This window comes from Pinus tabuliformis, chromosome 9, assembly GCF_031772625.1.
Source record: "Pinus tabuliformis cultivar Carrire ecotype Pingquan chromosome 9, CPIR1, whole genome shotgun sequence".
Lineage (NCBI taxonomy): Eukaryota > Viridiplantae > Streptophyta > Pinopsida > Pinales > Pinaceae > Pinus > Pinus tabuliformis.
Window position 1 is genome coordinate 1,534,559,789 of NC_142307.1, and position 20,264 is coordinate 1,534,580,052.

At 36.8% G+C, this 20,264-nt stretch overlaps 1 protein-coding gene across 1 annotated transcript; it reads left to right on the forward strand.

Moving 5' to 3' along the window:
• Nucleotides 1–7,960: 7,960 nt before the first annotated feature.
• LOC149154469 (putative methyltransferase PMT17) lies at nucleotides 7,961–19,904 on the forward strand. Its single transcript, XM_089439043.1, has 6 exons — nucleotides 7,961–9,149; nucleotides 17,513–17,723; nucleotides 17,825–18,122; nucleotides 18,322–18,711; nucleotides 18,881–18,958; nucleotides 19,211–19,904. The coding sequence occupies exons 1-6, from the start codon at nucleotides 8,451–8,453 to the stop codon at nucleotides 19,443–19,445; spliced, it is 1,911 nt and encodes a 636-aa protein (XP_089295169.1). The 5' UTR covers nucleotides 7,961–8,450; the 3' UTR covers nucleotides 19,446–19,904.
• The last annotated feature ends 360 nt before the right edge of the window (nucleotides 19,905–20,264 follow it).

The window sequence follows — 20,264 nt, forward strand, 5'->3', positions numbered from 1 at the left end:
GTGGCTTACTATGGGCCTATAAGTACCATAGTGGCTGGTGATCTATATGGATTACTATCTCCTTTCCCATTAGATAGTTTTTCCTTTTCTTCGCAACTTGCACTAGGGCATATAACTCCTTGCCGTAGGTAGGGTAGTTAAGAACTACCCCACGAAATACTTCAAAATGGTAGCATACAAGCCTTCCTCCCTGCATCAAGACCACTCCCATAACATACCCACTTTCATATGTCTCCACTTCAAAGGGTTGCTACAAGTTCAGGAATGCCAAAATTGGTGCTTGACTGGTATTCTTCTTTAACTCCTCAAAGGCTCTTTTCTGACTCTTTTCCCATTGGAAACTCTTGCGACTTGATGTTATGGCATGGAGTGGTGTTGCTACCACTAAAAATAAGGCTATGAATTTCTCAAATATTGTGTTGCCCCAATGATCTCCTGACTTTAGAAAAATTAATAAGAACTGACCACTTCATGATCGCCTCCATCTTGGAAAGATCTACCTTTATCTCTCCTCCACCTACCACATACCCCAGATACACCAAAGACTACTGTGCAAAATCACACTTTTTTTATATTTTCCAACAACTAGTGCTTCTTTAATTCCACTAGCACCTACATCAAATGTGAGATGTCCTCCTACTAGGTAACATTGTATACCAATATATCATCCAAATAAACAATACAAATGAATCTATAAAAGGGCATAGTATATCATTGATGAACCTCATAAATGTAGTTGGTGCATTGCGTAGGCCAAACAAAATGACTAACAACTCATATAGACCTTGTCTGGTTTTGAAGGGGATCTTCCAGGTATCTTCTTCTCTAACTCAAACCTGGTGGTATCCAGATTTTATGTCCATCTTAGTGAAGTATTTTTCTTGTTGCAACTAATCCAACAAATCATCTCTCTTGGGCAAGGGGCACCGATTATTTTACATAGTTTTGTTTAATGCCCTGTAATATATACATATCCTCCAACTCCAATCCTTCTTTGGAACAATGATGATGGGTGACTTACATGGTGATTTACACTGGTCAAATGACACCCTATTCCAATAGTTGTTGCAAATTCTTCTTCACCTCACTTCTATAACAAATTGTATGTACAACCCAATGTTTGGAAATGGGGATGTTGATAATAGTTGGATCTCATGTTCCACTTCCCTCTTGGGTTTTAGCCCTTTAGGCTCATGGAGCACATCCTTGTATGCATAAATAAACTCTTATAGTTGTTATTTATACTTCTTAGTACACCCCTCCAGCGATGAATTTTATTTCACTAACTCTTCTAATGATTTATTTTCTCTTAAAATAAGTAAAACATATTTTTTTCTAGAATTGATCGATTTCTTGGCTTGGTTGGCACTTACAAGTGAATTTTTGGCTTCCCTTGTGTGCGTTGTGGTGAAGTATTTTCAATCCTTGATGAGGTGGTACTAGTTGGCTCTCCACATGAAGATTGCATCCCACATGTACATATAAGGACTTTCAAATACCACTCCACATACATAAAGGGGAACTATATCTAGCTCTACTTCATTAATAAAATCAACATTGACATCAAATCTAATTTTTCATTGTTTGGTTATCTTTATTTATGCATCCTTATTTACCCATCCCAATGGATATGGGATTGGATGATCATGAACTTCCAATCCCAATTTGTTGATAAGCTTTGTTGCAATGAGATTCGCTTGTGAACATGAGTTAAATAGAGCATCAGCCTTTGTCTTCTTGACTTGTATTTTTATATGGAAGATTTTGGTCTTTTCATTCTCTTCCTATTGCTAAAGGCTACTCAAATTTACCTCCTTCTGCACTAATGTACATATGATCTTCTCATCTACGTCCAAGTTTCTTTCAAACTGGTTTCTCGAATCAATGGCCATGAGGTTCTTCTTCTTTGCATCTTTCTTTTTGTTCTTTGGGTAAAGCTCTAGATGCAACTTCCAACACTTCTCCTTTGTATGACCATTAATGTTACAATGGTTGCTAGAATATTTGCACTTGCTTGTTTTGGTTGGTGTATTTTTATATTCCCCCCCTTCCCACTTCTTCTTCCCCTACTTAGAAGCATCTTGGTGCTCCTTCTACTTTGACACACTTGATTTCCCTTTCTTTTGGACTATGTTCTCTAGGTATTGTGCCTATACACAAGCATTATCCATCTATATATATTTGAACAACATCACTTACTTTTGCAAATGGCTACGTACACCCCCCAGATACTTGACTTGTACATATGGTTTCTTTGGGGAGATATCCAACATTATGGCCATCTCTCTAAACTATGTGGTGTACTCCTGTACATGCTTCCCCTACTTCTACTTGAGGTAATGCCACCGGATCCATTGGCCCTCTACATACCTAAAAAGGTAAAATTGTGACTTTATGAGGGCTTTGAAATCCTCCCACTTAGTCACTGGAGGATCTCCCTCTAACCTTAAGGTCTTTCTATGGCTTTCCCACCAATTTAGGGCATGGCCCTCTAATTTCAGTGGAGCAAACAAAATCTTATGTTCTTCCTCTATATGTTGAACACTAAAATAAAATTCTAATTGTTGCAACTGGAGATTTAGCTTTAGAGCATCAATATCACCTGGATATGGCTTGACGTTGACCTTCACTTCCATTTTGAATAGGGATTGTGAATGCTTCATAACAATCAAACTCGATTGATCTTTTTCAAGTTTTTTCTTTGGCTCCTTCTATGTTTCTTTATGATCTCTTGATCTCCTCTCTGATTGGACCTCTACATTATAACCCAAATATTCTCTAAATAGCCCAAGCTTATTGGTCAAGGTCGCCATGAGGAGGTTCACATTACAATTTATATTTCCAACTTGTGCTTCTAGCTGCGCAAACCTCTCCTTTATAAGATCATTAGGGTTATTCATAGATTCGTTGGTCATAACTAAGGTTTTGTGATTTTGGCTTAATCAATTTGGATCCCTTGCAACTCCCTACACTATACCCAAAGAAACCTACTTTGATACCATATGATCCATAAATTTCCATGGATATTCCACTGGATAGTTCATCACAACAAATCTAATAAAATTATGCTAAAAATCCAAAATCTACATTATGAGGGTTTATTTCTCCTTATATTTATGGATCTATGAATAACTATTTATTTCATATGCATGCAATTTATAATTATGTATAAAATAAAGAACAATGACATAAAACTCAAAAACCACAAATTAACACAACATTTATGAGAAACCTTTTTGAGAGAAAGCCTAACTCGAAGGTGAGGTTGCTCTTCTCTTTTTCTCTTAATATAAAATGGATGCAAATATAAGAAAGTGAGGCTTGTGGCCCATGGGTTGCTACAATGCACAAATCCTTTCTATTTTTTCTCTCCCTATCCACTTTCAGCTACTCTACTCATCTATGGAACAAAATGCACTTGAATAGGATGGAACCCCATTTCCTCACAGTGGTTCAATTATAACATAAACCAATAGCCTACTAGTGATTAAGTTTGACTCCCTCGACTCTTAACTAGAGTTACAATATGGAATCTTCTAGAGTCTTATTTATCATGATCACATGGCTAGCCCCTTTTCCATGAATAATGGGGTTGATGTGGCATCCTCTCAAATTATGGTGGTCAAAATAGGAAGGTCAACTTCTGATTAACATAACTTTTGCTTATATACTCCAATTGAGGTGATTCTTGCACTGTTAGAAAGGCCTTTGTGTGTAGAATAACAAAGATAGGTGTGGAACTTAATCGGCTAAGTTTTACCCCCAAAAATAATTGTTTGATGCCTCAAACTACTTCTAGAAGGTTTCAAACCCCAATTTTCCAAACTAGGTCTCGCTGGTAAAAATGGTCTTGTGAGTTGATTCCTCCACTTTTTCCGTTCCGAAAGCATTGCGATGGATGAAAAACAATATAATGATCCAATCCAAATCATTTTATTTCTCACGTTACGATGATTTTTCCATATCTCACAACATCCAACCACATTAATGGTTATTGGGCCAAAATCTAGATGGGTCTCTCCTTCCATATTGTTTGACGTCTAATTGAGGCTTCACACAAGAGAAAACCCCTATAATTATTATTGGGCAATTTATCCTTGTCAACAATGTCCTAGAGGTCTCTTTCTTATTCTAAGGCTCTTCCAAGCGCGTGATTTCTCCCTCCTATCTCGTTTACTCTTCTTGATGGGGGATATGGTGATACCCATTGTTGAGTATTGTTATTGAGTCGATTATTCATAGAATGTTGATTTTATTCTTACATTGAACTAGGAGGATCCTTTGGCTTTCTATTATAATTAGCAACTTTACTTACTTATTTTACTTAGAGATGACTAGTTGGAAATTGTTTTTTCTTCCACACTTTTTTCTATTAGACTAATCAATTATTTTGCATGATCATTATCAAAATGATTATACTGTGGCATAAGTTACTCTTGAACAATAATTGTTTATAGTCTATCTTATGGAGATGTATCTACTTGTCACATTAAAATCTCAATTGTCTTCAGAATGCCCTTCTCCAAGTCCACTTACATGCTAATAAATACAAGTACATGCTTAAAGCCCTCATTTTGGATCAATTATATTTATCTTTCTAGAAGGATGCTTATTACTTCAAAGGTTTCATCATTCAACGTGTTCATCGGGAGGAATGAAAGCCTTACCAAACTAGAATCATTGATGAAATACCCTCTTAAAAAAGGCAAAGTCAAGTGTCCACCTATTTAAGCACACATTGCATGGTTTCATCAATTAACTAGTGAATATGAAATATGTGTCTTTGTTTTTATTAAAATGGAGGACAAAGTACCCTCTTCCCAAAAGAATATCTTTACACTAGAATCTATTACTTTTTGTGCTAATCTTTCCAACAACTTTCTTCTTCTCCTTTTTTCTTTAAAACCAGAATGGTAATTTTTGGAGAAGTGATAACTTCAAAAGATCATATGTGACTATTACACCAAGTACAACTATTTCTAAATGCGACAAATAAGCCAGTTACAACATGTCTTCGAAGACTTGAACCCACGTAGCTAGGGAAATGAATTGTTCACCAAACCACTCAAACTAAGATCCTTTGATACCTTTCCAACAACTTTGGAAGAAACTACACTTTGTTAAATTTTTAAATCAATACTTGAATTGCAAGGCTTTGATCAATGAATCATTGAAATAAATCATAAAGTTTTGAATGTCATCTTAGGATTGAAGGAGAGGTCTTAATTTTTTTTAAGGGACTATCAACTTTACTAAAGACAACATAAGCCACTTGGAAAAAAAGTGTGAGGCATAGAGTGTGTCATTGAGGAAAGAGCGTTGCTACCCTTTTATAGAGATAGCCATGAGAGGGAGAGGAGATAATATAATCCATAGCATTAAACAAACCCCTAAAGTGAGCATGTAGCTTCACTATCACATATGTATTTAAAAGGTGTTGTCTAACGAGGCCACAATTTCACTTGGATGACAAATTTCTTATCAGATTCTGACAAGAAATTCTTCAAGAAATCCGACTATGGGAGTGTTTAAATCGTTTTTTGATGGAGGAAATGGATTCAGTACTATCAAGAACCTTTGGGAACCCAAAATCCTGAAGCTTGACTGATGTAGCCTAAATTTTCAATTATTTCGCCAACTTTTCTCAAAATCATATCGGAATTTCTATTGTTTTTTGGGTGAAAACATAGTATGTTTAGACTACACTTATTTAAAATCAAGTTCATAATACTATCAATGTTTAAAAACTGTTGGTACTTTTTTGTTTTGAATTTTTAAACATATAAGGATACATTGACAAATATAAAAATAAATAAACCATGTTAGATTTTGAAAATCAAATTACCACACAACTATATAAATTAAATAGTTGGTAAAATGCATTAATCCATTATAAGTATCAAAACACTTACTTCATGATACATCTAAAAAAAATGATTAAATTATAACTTTATTTTAAATTATTATTATTAATTATAAGAAAATACTATTGTATGAGATAAACTTATATACATTTAAAAAAACATGTAGCATGATTCTTAACCATGAAGATTCACTCTGACTTTACCATGGAGATTCTTAACCTATAAATAGGACTGCAATTTCTTCCGTTCAAGCCAAGGAGAAGTTAGTTACTCCTGAACGAGTGACAATTGGTTCTAATGACTATTATTCTCAGGATGCTAAAGCCAAGGATTCTTACAATGCCATGTTGAAACCCGAATATGTTCTCTTGATAGTTCAAGAAGCTTATGTCATTGATGTTCCCTTGGGGGATGAAGCCTTCAACTATGCAAAATATTTTTTAGAACAAGGTTTGGTCCATAGGTTTAATGGGTTTTGGTTGCAATTGGCTGATCTTCGTACATGATTTCTGATTCATGGAAACCTCTATTGTCTGATGATATGAATATTTACCCACTTGCTCAGGGTTTTTGTTATTGTTTTCTTTGATAATCTTGAGGATACAGGTACTATTTGGGATTTTGGGCCTTGGTTCTAGGGGAGTGTTGGTTTCTCCATACAGTTGTATTCCCCTTCTTTTAATTCGGTTACAATGTCAATTTCCTCAACTCCATTTTGGATAATGCTCCCGAACCTTCCCCTGCATCTTTGGAATCTCCCTTCGTTAACTTCTATTGGAAATACAATACGGAAATTTTATTGCAGTAGCTCAGAGACTGAGCATTTTCTCAAGACATGCTCGAATATGCATGGAGATGGATTTTAATAAAGGTTTTCCTGCCACGATAAATTTGATGGCTCCATATTATGTATGGGTTCATAAGTTTGACCATGAAAATGTTGCATTTTGATATCGAGTGTGTTATGAAACTGGACATGTAATCAAGAATTGCCCCAAGCGATCGTAGAATAATGGAGCCCCAAAAAATAGCCAGAGGCCCAAATGGTGGGAAGGTGCTCAAATAGAGCGCTATATTGTATACAATGAAGAAGCAACTCAAGACATTTAATTAACCAATTTAATTAAGAGAGTAAAAAGGGCATAACTAATTTGTAGATAAATCTTAATCAATGATTTGTGTATACTATTATGAAGACTCTATGGAGATTAAATTTCTACAATTCACTTAATAATTATTGATAATTAAATTAAAATTGAAAGTCTTATTCCAACACGTCATAATTATTGATATTAAATTAAAATTTTGAATGACTTATTTCAAAATAAATCAACATAGTAACTGATTATGTGGATACGCTGCCCTCATAGATAAATATTTTTTTAATCCAGATCTTTACCTTATAGCCATAAATGAAAGATGTTAACATATTCTCATTATCTTCTCTACATCAACAAATGAAATTTCAAATATTAATTATTTTTCCTCCCTATATCCATGTTTACCTTTTCACATTTAATACAATTATAAATTACTATGAAAATTATCAAATAACAAATGAAATCATGTGAACATGTAGTAGGTTTATAAAAAAGAGGAAATGATGGTGATCAATATATATCATGTTGTTTAAAGAGGCCACAATTTCATTTGCAAGGGGACCATAAATTCTTCAAGAAATTTGACATGGGAGTGTTTAAATAATTTTTTGTGATGGTGGAAATAGATTCAACATCATCAAAGAACCTACGGGTACCAGGTTTTAAAAAAAAACTGCTAAATTTTCTTAAAATCATGAGAATTCCTATTTTTTGAGAATGGAAACGGGGTTTGTTTAGAGTAAGCCATATATATATATCAACCACATTTATGAATTTATAAATTTATATAATTATGTTAATTTATTCCATCATAATGATTTTTTGGTTGTCGAATACAAATTTTACAATTTACATGCCATTTATGTTTGGTTTAACGATGATTTCTGTTTGATGTTAGCTGGTGAAAGGATATCATCAGATTTAGGTTTCCTGTTGGGTGTTGAGAGAAGATCTCACAGCTTATGCTCCAACTATAAGTTCACTCTGGTTTGGTGGTATTTTCAATCTTATGTTTCGTGTTGGGAGAGAAAAGGACAAATTCTAAAGTCACTCACATCTTTAAAAAAAATTCTGCAGTTGTTATGGGTGACCCAGAGGGCTCCACCTTCACCAATTACATGTGAGGAGTCAATCTCAGAAAGGGATCCCACTCGGCCAGTGAGCACCGGTGCATTTGGATTTTGAGCACAGTTCCAACACTAGGATTCAACAACTCCAATCCAAAGCCGCATGTTTAAACTACTGCCAATAGAAATGTATGTTTCAGAAGACGATAAACAGTGCAGGATTCCCATCGTACAGTTAGGCGCAATTTCCAACAGCCTGGTAGCTCTGCCCACTCATGAATGCCACTTAAACGCAAGTTGTGCAGATCCTTTTCCGGGTTTTGCTCCTTCATTGACTTCAAACGCCCGTAGATCCACCTATTATTTCTGAAACTTTTGGTGGGGATCCTCTATCTGCTCTCGCTGTTTTCAGATCTTCAATGGCGCGGGAACTCCATGTTCTAGGATTGCCCAACAAACCAATCGAAGGATTTTCTAACAAGAAAAGCGCGATTGGGGTGTTGGGAATTCTGGCGCTCTGCTCGTTATTTTACATTCTGGGCCTATGGCACAGTTCTTCAATGGTAAATTCAGACACTGCAAGGTTGGCATTTAGGCAGGTACCGGCGTGCCATTTGTCGAGTCCCTCGACGCCTCTTTCGCTGGATTTCAATCTCCACCACCAAGAAGAAGAGGAGCCCTCCAGCAATGCTTCTTCATCTCAAACAGAATACTTGCCCATGTTCGAGTTTTGCGATATGAAGTACAGTGAATACACTCCTTGTGAGGACCCCGTACGCTCCAAGAAGTTTACCTACGATATGCAGTTCATGAGGGAGCGCCATTGCCCAGAGAAGAATGAGCGTCTCAGATGTATGATCCCGCCCCCACAGGGGTACAAGACTCCGTTTCCATGGCCCGAGAGTAGGGATTTCGCCTGGTATGCCAATGTGCCCCACAAGCAACTCACTGTGACCAAGGCTGAGCAGAACTGGATTCGGTTTCGGGGGGATAGGTTTCAGTTCCCAGGCGGTGGAACCTCGTTTACGAAAGGTGCAAAGGAATATATTCAGAGCATTAACAAGCTTATTCCTTTGGGCGATGGCTCCATCAGGACTGCACTTGATACTGGTTGTGGGGTGAGTCTATTTTCTCGAAATTTCATTTTTTTTGTTTTCTTGACATTCTGCAAAGTTGTGATAGAACTATAATAGTTGTAGAAGATAATGGAGAATATCCTAGAATAGGTTGAGTTGGCTCACGGAACTTTAGGATAGGAATTAGTTTTTATTTCTTAGGATGCTGTTCTAACTTCCCTAAAATCATGTTTTCTATTTAATGTGTAATGTGCATGAACAATGTAGAGCGTTTTGCAGAGCTAGATTCTCCTGGTTCAGACTCTCTTTTGTAGAGCTAACCAGTGGATTTTATTTTATTAATACAAAGTTCAAACATTGCCATTTTTATCATGGTATCAGAGCGTCAAGGTTAAGGAACCTGTACGCTGGCTGGTGGGTGGTTCTTTGAACTGGGATCATCGCAGTTGTGAGGAGGATAACTGCGACGGATCCGAAATCATCACTGGTTGTGAGTGTACCTCTGCGACGAGTGCATTGTAGCTCCTTCGCGCATATTTTAAACTTTTTCGTCGCAGGTATTTCATGTACAGCTATGACGACGTCGCAGAAAAGACAGACATATCTGCGACGATCATGTAAATCAGAGAAGCTGCGTGGGGAAGCCAAGAACAAGGTTGTAGCTATCAGAGAAGCTGCGTGGGGAAGCCAAGAACAAGGTTGTAGCTGACAACAGAAGGTTGTCTGGAGGTTGAGAAGGAAGCCACGGTGATCTGCGGGTGTGCTGCGAAGAACAATGATCTGTCTCTGTCACAGATCTGGGGTAAATTTAACATCTTTTACCTGTCGATTTTTTTTAAATCGCCAAGATGAATAACAATATGTTTGAAGCATGCTTGAATGAGCATAACAAGCTTGATGGTTCCAATTATGCAAATTGGAAATTCAAGATGCAAACTCTGCTAGAAGTGCAGAGTGCTTGGATGATCGCGAATGGGGATGAGCCGAGGCCCGCGGCTGGATCAACATCGATCCCAGATTGGGAGAAGCGAGAAGGTAGAGCAAGGACACTGTTGAAGATGTCAGTGAAAGACTGCATCATACCTCACATTAGAGAATGTAAGACAACTAACGAGATCTGGGGAATTCTAAAGGAGTTGTATGAGATTAGGAATTCAAATCGTCTTCTGTTCCTCAAGAGTAAGATCCTATCCCTGAAGATGGAGGAGAATGAAACAATTGCTTCATTCGTAGCAAGGATCAAGGATCTAAAGAACAAATTAGCAGACATTGGTCATACAGTTGACGATACAGATCTTGTAACCATTACAATGAATGGTGTCTCGAAATTTGAAGAGTTGACAGAAGTACTGATGCAGGAAGAAGAAAGAAGATCGTCTCTGAAGCCCCAGAGTGCCGATCTTGCATTGATGGCGAAGAAAAACTTCTTGAAAGGGAAAGGAAGTCCACAACAACAAAACAGAGCAAACTCACACAAAAGACCGAATCAGACCCAAGGTATGCATCCCAATAGAAACTACACTGAAACTAAATGTTTTTATTGCGGAAAATTGGGTCATATTGCTAGGGAGTGTAGGAAAAAGAAATATCATGAAGAACAACAGAAGCAGAAAAGACATGCAAGTCATCTCGCGAATGGTGGTTAGTTGCAGAATTTCAAATTGTTCATGGCAGATCGTGATGAAAATGTTGATGCAGACATTTGGTATGTAGATTCAGAAGCGTCAACACACATGACAGGGAATAAGCACTGGCTCGAAGATTTTAAAGAAATCAACGAAGGTGCGTAGATTTACCTAGGTGATGACAGAAGTCATCAAATCAAAGGATGTGGGAAAGTTTCTGTCATTCTACCTAATGGTAATATCAAACAAATTTATAATGTTATGTATGTGTCTGGTATAACAAAGAACTTGATTTCTGTATCCATGATTACAGATCAAGATTTGAAATTTGAATTCGTTAAATCTAACTGTTAGATTAAAGATCTGCTAGATGGCATGAAGACAATTGCTACAGGAATCCGAATAGGAGGTCTGTACAAGTTGGATGTGAGACCTGCACTAGTTCGAGCATTGACAGCAACGAGCCTGACTACAGAAGAGCTTTGGCATCAGAGATTTGGCCACATCAACTACAATGATTTGCTGTTACTACAAAAGAAGGAAATGGTAAGAGATCTTCCTATGCTAAAGCAAGTACATAATGATTGTGATGCTTGTACATTAGGAAAAATGCATAGAGAAGAATTCCCTGTTCGAGTAGAAAAGAAACAGAGGGATATACTTGAATTAGTGCACACAGATCTTTGTGGACCCATGCAGACAAAACCATTAGGAGGTGCACTGTATTTCCCACTGTTTATTGATGGATGTACAAAGTTTTCTTGGGTGTATTTCTTAAGTAAGAAGAGCCATACATTCGAATACTTTAAGCAGTTTAAAAATATGATTGAAAGACAAACAAGGAAACAGATAAAAATTCTCCATTCTGATCAAGGGGGAGAATACAGGAAGGATGAGCTTATCAGATATTGTAAAGATCATGGAATTTTGCAGCAGTTCACAGTACCCCATACTCCACAGCAGAATGGAGTAACAGAAAGAAAGAACAGAACACTGGTGGAATGTGCTAGAAGTATGTTGAAAGGTAAGAATCTTTCGAATGGTTTTGGGTTGAAGCAGTGAATACTGCAATTTATTTGAAAATAGGAGTCCTACAAAAAATCTTGAGTTTAAAACTCCTTTTGAAGCATTATATGGATATAAGCCTGCAGTAAAACACTTAAGAATATTTGGATCTAAAGCATTTGCCCACATTCCAAAGGAAGATAGAAGAAAATTAGATTCAAAAGCCATCAAATGTACTTTTATAGGGTATTGTTCGTCATATAAAACATACATATTATTTAATCCCTTTACTCACAAGATCTTTGTTAGTAGAGATGTTAAATTCCGTGAGCAAGATCATGAAGAACTTGATGAGCACTATGAGGATGGGACATTCCGTATTTTGTGGAAGAAGAAGTAAAGAACACTCAAGGTTAGCAGCATACAAAGGTAGAGGATGAACAACAACAGCAGCAGCAGCAGCGACAGGAAGAAATAAATGATGATCAAATAAGGTTTGAAGCCACCACCCCACCACCCAGGAGATCAGGTAGGAAAGCTCAAATGCCTGCAAGATATAGGGAAAATGCTTTTATAACTAGTATGATGAATGTGGTTGAACCATCTAATTATAAAGAAGCAAATGAATGTAGTGAATAGAAAACAACATGGAACAGGAATATGATTCAATAATCAGAAATAACACTTGGGAATTGGTTGAACTTCCTAGAGGAAAACAGACCATAGGTTGTAAATGGTTATATAAACCGAAGATTAATGCATATGGAACTACAAAAAAACTAAAAGTTAGGTTGGTAACAAAGGGGTACTCACAAAAAGAAGGGATAAACCAGTGTTGTTAAAAGCGCGATTAAATCGCGCTTTTTTCCCTAAGCCGATTTAATCGCGCGTTTTATGGGAAAAAAGCGGTTAAAATTTTTTTTGCCGCTTTTTTCGAAAAAATCGCGCTTTTTTGAAAAAAGCTCTGGGTTGCCAGGACAGCACGATTTTATAAAAAAAAATTTGGTTTTTCATTTGGTCATTAGGGTTTTTTCATGCAATTTTTTTGGAAAGAAACAAATAATTTTTGAATGGGGCAGCTTAATGATCAATTCTAGGCCCTAGTATGGATATGCTATTCATGGTAATGTTAAATTCTTAAAGTAAAAGTGACATTCTCCTTAATCTTCATTTTCATCCTTTTACTTAAATTTTTAACATTACCATGAAATGACTCAGGATGTTTGAGAGTGGTTCCAGCGTCATTGGATTTCATATGGAGAAAGTAGAATTTTAGATTTCATTTAAAATCCAGCAGACTTATCAGTTTTTCAGGATTTCAGGATTGGGAGATTGTAATGTTTCCAGGTGACACCACCTGCTCGGGCTACCCCTTCCACCAGTAGAGGACGTGGTCTACCTCCTATAGCTCCTACTTCTAGTTCTTCAGCTTCTAGAGCACATCAGACTCCACTGCCATCTCCACCAGCACAGGCACTAGCATCTATATCTAGAGGGAAAGGGAAAGCTGTGGCATTTTCTCGCAAGAGGGGCAGAGGAAATCAATAGGATTAGACCTCATTTTATTGTATAGGACATTATGACATGATGAGATACATTATCATATTTTTTGTTGATATTTTGAGGCTGAGTTGGGACTCAGGAGTCAGGACTTACTATTCAGGACATGATTCAATGTTATGTGTGATTTTAGCGCTAGAAATGATATTAAACATCTTATATATTAGTTTTTTTATCATTTTTATGTGTCAATGTATTTATTTTATGTTGTAGATGGTTTAGATATTAAAAAAATTGAAAAAAAATGAAAAAAAAATGAATATTTTTGTACCAAACGCTTTTTTCCCGCTTTTTTCCGCTTTTTTCCCGCTTTTTCCGATTTTTTCCGCTTTATTCCCGGCGCCGATTTAATCCCGCTCGCGCTTTTCACAACATTGGGATAAACTATGAAGAAACCTTCGCCCTTGTAGCTAAATTGAACACCATCAGAATGTTAATCGCTTTAGCTATTGAGAAACATTGGATGATGCACCAACTAGATGTAAAGTCTGCATTTTTGAATGGAGAACTAAAAGAAGAGGTTTATCTAGAGCAACTGGAAGGGTTTGTCCAGAAAGGAAAAGAACATTTAGTCTGTAGATTGAAGAAAGCACTTTATGGACTAAAACAAGCTCCCAGGTCGTGGTATGAAAAGATTGATTCATTTTTTCTGCAAGCTGGCTATAATAGAAGTAAAAATGACCCTAACCTTTACACCATGAAAGATGAACAAGGGTGCATAGCGTTGATTTCGTTATATGTAGATGATTAGATAATTACAGGTGATGCTACATGTCTAATCGATGAAATCAAGCAACAGATGTCACTAGTGTTTGAAATGAAGCACCTCGGTGAACTCAGATACTGTTTAGGTCTTGAGATCTGGAGAGATTCAAGTCAAACATTTTTGTCCCAAACAAAGTATGTTAAAGGCCTATTAGAAAAGTTTAGGATGGATCAGTGTAAGCCTGCACCGGTACCATTGCAATAGAACATCAAATTGCAATGTGAGGATGGCTCAAAAACGGCGGATGCAACACTTTACAGACAGCTGGTTGGGAGTCTAATCTACCTAACCACCACTAGACCTGATTTGGTTTATGTAGTCAGTGTGCTAAGTCAATTTATGTCTAAGCCACTTGAAAGCATTGGAATGTAGCGAAAAGTGTTTTGAGGTATCTACAAGGTACTGTAGATTACGGTATTATTTACACTGACTCTTCTGATGTTAGATTGGCAGGATTTGCAGATTCAGATTGGGTTGGAAATGTAGATGATCGCAGATCTATAACAGGTTATGCATTCAGCCTTGGATCCGGGGTGATCACATGGAGCAGCAAGAAGCAGAACACAGTCTCCTTGTCCTCAGCGGAAGCAGAGTATCAAGCCATGTGTGTAGCAACGTGTGAGGCAGTTTGGTTGCGGAGACTTCTCCAGGATGTTGGGGAAGAATAGACAGACGCAACAACAATCAGATGCGACAATCAAAGTTCAATCAAACTTGCCAATAATTTGGTGTTTCACAAAAACACTAAACATATTGATACACAATTCCACTTTGTCAGAGAGAAAGTGCAATCTAAAGAAATCCATTTGGAATATTGTAGTACATGTGATAATGTTGCTGACATTTTCACTAAACCTCTTGGAAAAGTTAAATTTCAAATGTTTAGGGAGATGTTAGAAATATTTGTGAACCCATTCTCCATTAACGGGGAGTGTTGAAGATAATGGAGAATATCTTAGAATAGGTTGAGTTGGTTCACGTAACCTCAGGATAGGAATTAGTTTCTATTTCTTAGGATGCTGTTCTAACTTCCCTAAAAGCATGTTTTCTATTTAATGTGTAATGTGCATGAACAATGTAGAGCATTCTGCAGACCCAGACTCTCCTGGTTCAGACTCTCTTTCATAGAGCTGACCAGTGAGTTTTATTTTATTAATACAAACATTGTCATTTTTATTGCAAATATATTTTTGATCCTGAGCCCGAGCCCTAACATGTTATTTGACGGAACCTGAACCATGGTGTCCATGGTGTGATCTGTAAATTGCTTTCACTGACTTGGCAAGCCACCATTGAAATTAGCATGTTCCTTGGCAGGACCTGAACCTGGGTGTGATTGGTAAATCGCTTTCACTGACTTGCCAAGCCACCATTGACATCGAGCTGTAGATATTTTAACTGACCTGGCAAGCCACCATTGACATCAAATCGTAAATTTTTTAGCTCAAATAAAGTCTGTCTTTTTTGTTAAGCTTATTACAGGCCACTCCTCCATTGGTTTGGGAGATGCACAGTAAGAAATCATTAGTCTTCATCTATGTGCTCTGAAGATAGGGGAAGCCTCAATTGTATGAGTGTGTTTCCCACCTGAATTAGTTCCATATTGCATCGTGTTAGGGTTTTTGATTAATATAATTGTTTTAGATTATTTTTATCACTTTTATGGTTTTTAAAGTGTAATGAATAAAGTTCGTATACACTCTGATATGAACATAACCAACAAAGTTCATATATATTTTAATAACAAGTTCATATATATTTTAATACCAGATAAAATAGCAAACTACTTCATATTATATATGTATATAAAATTGAACCAAAAAAACCCATAGCCTTAAGGTTCCTTTTCAAACAAGGACATGATCTTTTGATCGTGCCCCTCTTCCTAAATTATCGATAATTACATTTATTTAATTTATTACCTAACATAAAGCACCTCCCACAGCTTACTTTAAAAATATTCTCACATTGTCTTGGGAAATACACAGGACGAGCTCATTAGTCTACTTCTATGTGCTTTGGAGAGAGGGCAGGCCTCGGCTGTATTAGTGTATTGCCCATCTGAAGTAGTTCATAGTTCATACTGTATCATGTTAAGGTTTCTGTTTACTATAACATTTTAGATATTTCTCATTACATTCTGTGGTTCTTAAAGCACCTCTCTCTCAACCTACTTTAATAATATTCTCACCTTGGCCTGGGATATGCATAATAAGAGTTCATATGTTTACCTCTGTGTGCTCTGAAGAGACGGCAGGCCTCAGCGGTATGGTGTATTTCCCATCTGAAATGGTTCCATACTGCATCATGTTAAGGTTTCTATTTATTATAATTTTCCATATTTCATTACATTCTATAGTTCTTAAAGTGCTTCTCTCAACCTACTTCAAAAATCATGATTTGACAAGGTCTTTCAAAGATATCATACTCTAGTATTTGATTAATCTTTCATAAAGTGGCCTTTGGATCCTATTACCCAAAGAAGTTGTCCTTCATTAGAGTCCACGTAAAATATAGAGCTAAAGTCTTCTTTCCTTTTTATATTTGGAAAGGTATGTGCTTAGAAGCAGAGCATAATTGTTTTGATATCATGGGTATTACATGAAAATTAGCCTAAATATTTTCATTATTTATCTAGGTTTGAGGACAATAGAAGATACATTTATAGAGTAATGCAAACCATTAGTCTCAGACTCGAACTCAGAAACATTGCGGTAGTGATAGCTGGATTCTTGACTCAAACTTTAAATCAACAATGGAGTTTAAATTTTATGAGGGGCGTCTTCTTCCTCAGGAATGATAGCTTGGATTATAAGTTCATGGTTTTAGATTTCTTCTTCTTCTATGCCAAGTAAAGTAGATGTTAAAGGATATTGAAATATTCAAATGTTGATTGATATTAGGGTTCTTCCTTACTCTTAGAATATAAAAAGTAAGGAAACTTCAAATGAAAGAACTGGCTTTTTTCTGAACTATGGTACTGATGGTTTTCTTTGACTAAAATATATCTTGTTGGTTGTACTAATCCAAACCGCTAGTGTCTAAAACTCACAAACATTGTGGCAGTGATAGTTGGATTCTTGACTCAAAGTTTAAATTAACAATGAGTTCAAATTTTATTAGTGGCGTTTTCTTCCTTGGGAATGATAGCTAGAACTATAAGTTAACAGATTTAGATCCCTTTTTCTACTATGCCAAGTAAAACAGATGTCAAAGGATATTGGAGTACTCGAATGTTGATTGATGTTAGGGTTCTTGCTTAACCTTTAGAATATAAAAAGTCTTAAAAATAACACGTTTTAGGCTGTTATCAACTCTCTTGCTCAGCGACAAAAAATCACTAATTGTTTTTTACAAGTGGAAACAATACTACGAGTTGAAGTTTTACTTTATCAGTACATATAGTAAACAACCAAGCCCAAGAATCTGACTACTACAATCATGTGTAGGTTGCAAGCTGGGGCGCTTACCTAGCCAGTTACAATATTTTGACTATGTCTTTTGCACCAATAGATGTACATGAAGCACAAGTGCAGTTTGCTTTGGAGCGTGGAGTGCCAGCTATAATTGGAATAATGGGCACACGTAGACTTCCTTATCCTGCCAGGGCTTTTGACATGGCTCACTGTTCCCGATGTCTGATTCCATGGACACAATATGGTATATACTTGCATGGAGGAAGTTGTAAACAGTCTGCCTTTATTGAAAACCATAAGTTTGCTTCTTCTCGTATCTCCCTAACTCATGCCCATTTTTGTCAGATGGCCTATACTTGATTGAAGTGGACAGAGTGTTGAGACCCGGTGGCTATTGGATTTTATCAGGTCCACCCATTAACGGGAAAAAACATCATAAGGGTTGGCAAAGGACTGTTGAAAGCTTAAAGCAAGAGCAAGACGCAATTGAGGATCTTGCTAAGCGGCTATGCTGGAAGAAGATTGCCGAGGCAGGTGATATTGCTATATGGAAAAAGCCTACCAATCACATTCACTGTATACAAAAACGAAAAATCTTCAAGGTTCCCATCTTTTGCCAAGAAGACAATGCAGATGCTGCTTGGTATGCATTTCTTTCAATTTGTTTCCTGCTAAGTTACTTGTTTAGCTTCGAAGATACTGATACTATTCAAAATGGTCTAGAAAACAGTCATATTTTGGATGTTAAAGAAAATGCATGGCAATTTTGGATGTTAAAACAGAAACAAGCATTCTCTAATTCTTGGCTCATGCTGTCTTTCTATTTCTTAAATGATAAAAAGGTATAAAAAGATGGAGGCATGCATAACCCCATTGCCAAAGGTTGAAAATATTAAGGACATTGCAGGAATGGCCCTGGAAAAATGGCCAAAACGAGTAACAGCCATTCCACCTAGAATTACAATGGGTACTATTCCTGGAATAACAGGTGAATTATTCAATCAAGATACAAAACTATGGAACAAACGCCTGATATACTATAAACGATTCATGGAAAGGCTTACCGACGGAAGATATCGTAACATTATGGACATGAATGCTGGGTTGGGAGGCTTTGCTGCTGCCTTGGCTAATTACCAAGTTTGGGTAATGAATGCTGTCCCGGCAGATGCTAAAAACAACACTCTTGGTATCATTTATGAACGAGGGCTAATCGGAACATACATGGACTGGTATGCCGGTGCCCTGTCCTTTTATAGTGTAAATCAATTTTGTACCAAGTTCTGTGCAGCATTATTTCTTCAAGGACCAAAATTGCTGCAATATCTAAACATATTTATAATCAAGATAGCATTATCTGATTGACTTGCGTGATATGACATGAATTATTGTTCTCTACAGGTGTGAAGCCTTTTCAACCTACCCGAGGACATATGATCTTATTCATGCCAATGGCATTTTCAGCATGTACCAGGATAGGTAATGTGAATATGTGAAAGGTTTATGTGAGGTATATATCTAATGGAAGCATGGTTGCCGCAGTGTCCAATTATCCTAATTGAGTTGTGATAGAATCAGTGTGCTCAATTTTGATCATTAAATTGAATGACAGTTTCCTGACAAATTTGTAAAGCACTCACCTTTGAAAACTTGTCTAACTCTAAGATTGCTAAATGTTAGCATTATTATGTTACCTTTTTACCATTATTAACCAGGGATACCATACTGCAGGTGTGATATGGTAGACATTCTTCTGGAGATGGACCGTATACTACGCCCGGGAGGAGCAGTTATCATTCGTGACAGTGTGGATGCTCTTGTCAAAGTAAAGAAAATAACTGATAGAATGAGATGGCAAAGCCAGCTCGCACACAATGAGAGAGGCCCTTTTAGTGCAGAAAAGATCCTTTTTCTTAACAATACACGATTGACTGATATCAAGGCACAATCACAGGAAATTTCATAGTGATAATTTGGATATCTAATAGATGCTCTGGGTTCCTGAGAGTGGCCACTCTGAATTTGAAGTGCAGAGCTCCAGATTGACACATTTAATGCAACTGAGGATGGGTTAGCACGGAGATCATATTCTCTCCTGTTTTCTTTGTCGGAAGCAATTACATAAACAAAAGGAACGTATGTACAGAAGAATAACCCTCTTTTGTTTGAGTCATCACAGATTTATTGTCACCTGCCTTCAAAATCTATAGTTTCACAAAATTAATGTAAATGCTTTCATTATTTCTGTGATAAATCCCTACAAATATGACTTCAGGACAGATATCTAATACTTCTGCTTTATTGCAGAGAAAGTAGTGAGGTGTATCTACAGTTCAGTATGATACAGATGTTGTCACATTTGTCACATGGGTAGTGATTACATGTCAACTTCAAAAAGAATATAATACTTTCGAATTTGGATTCACTTGCCTCCTTTGGTTTTCTCCATTCTAAGATCTCAGGTTTTTGCTCTTATATAAGACCAGTATAATAGAAATGTTGTCACATTTGTGACATAGGTAATGCTTACATGTCAGCATACACAAAAATATTGTAATTTTGAATTTGGGTTCGCTTGCCTCCTTTGCCAACTTTGATTTCCGGGTTGGTTATAAGACCTTGGTTTTCTCTATTCTATAGAAGACACTGAAAAAGAACATCCTCGGGTAGCATCCCCTTTGCATATGAAGACCTTCCTACATCAAGTTCATCGTATGCTCCCACTGCATTCTCATAAGACATGCTCCAAAAGCATCCTCAAGGTGGATATTGGTTTACCCAGCAT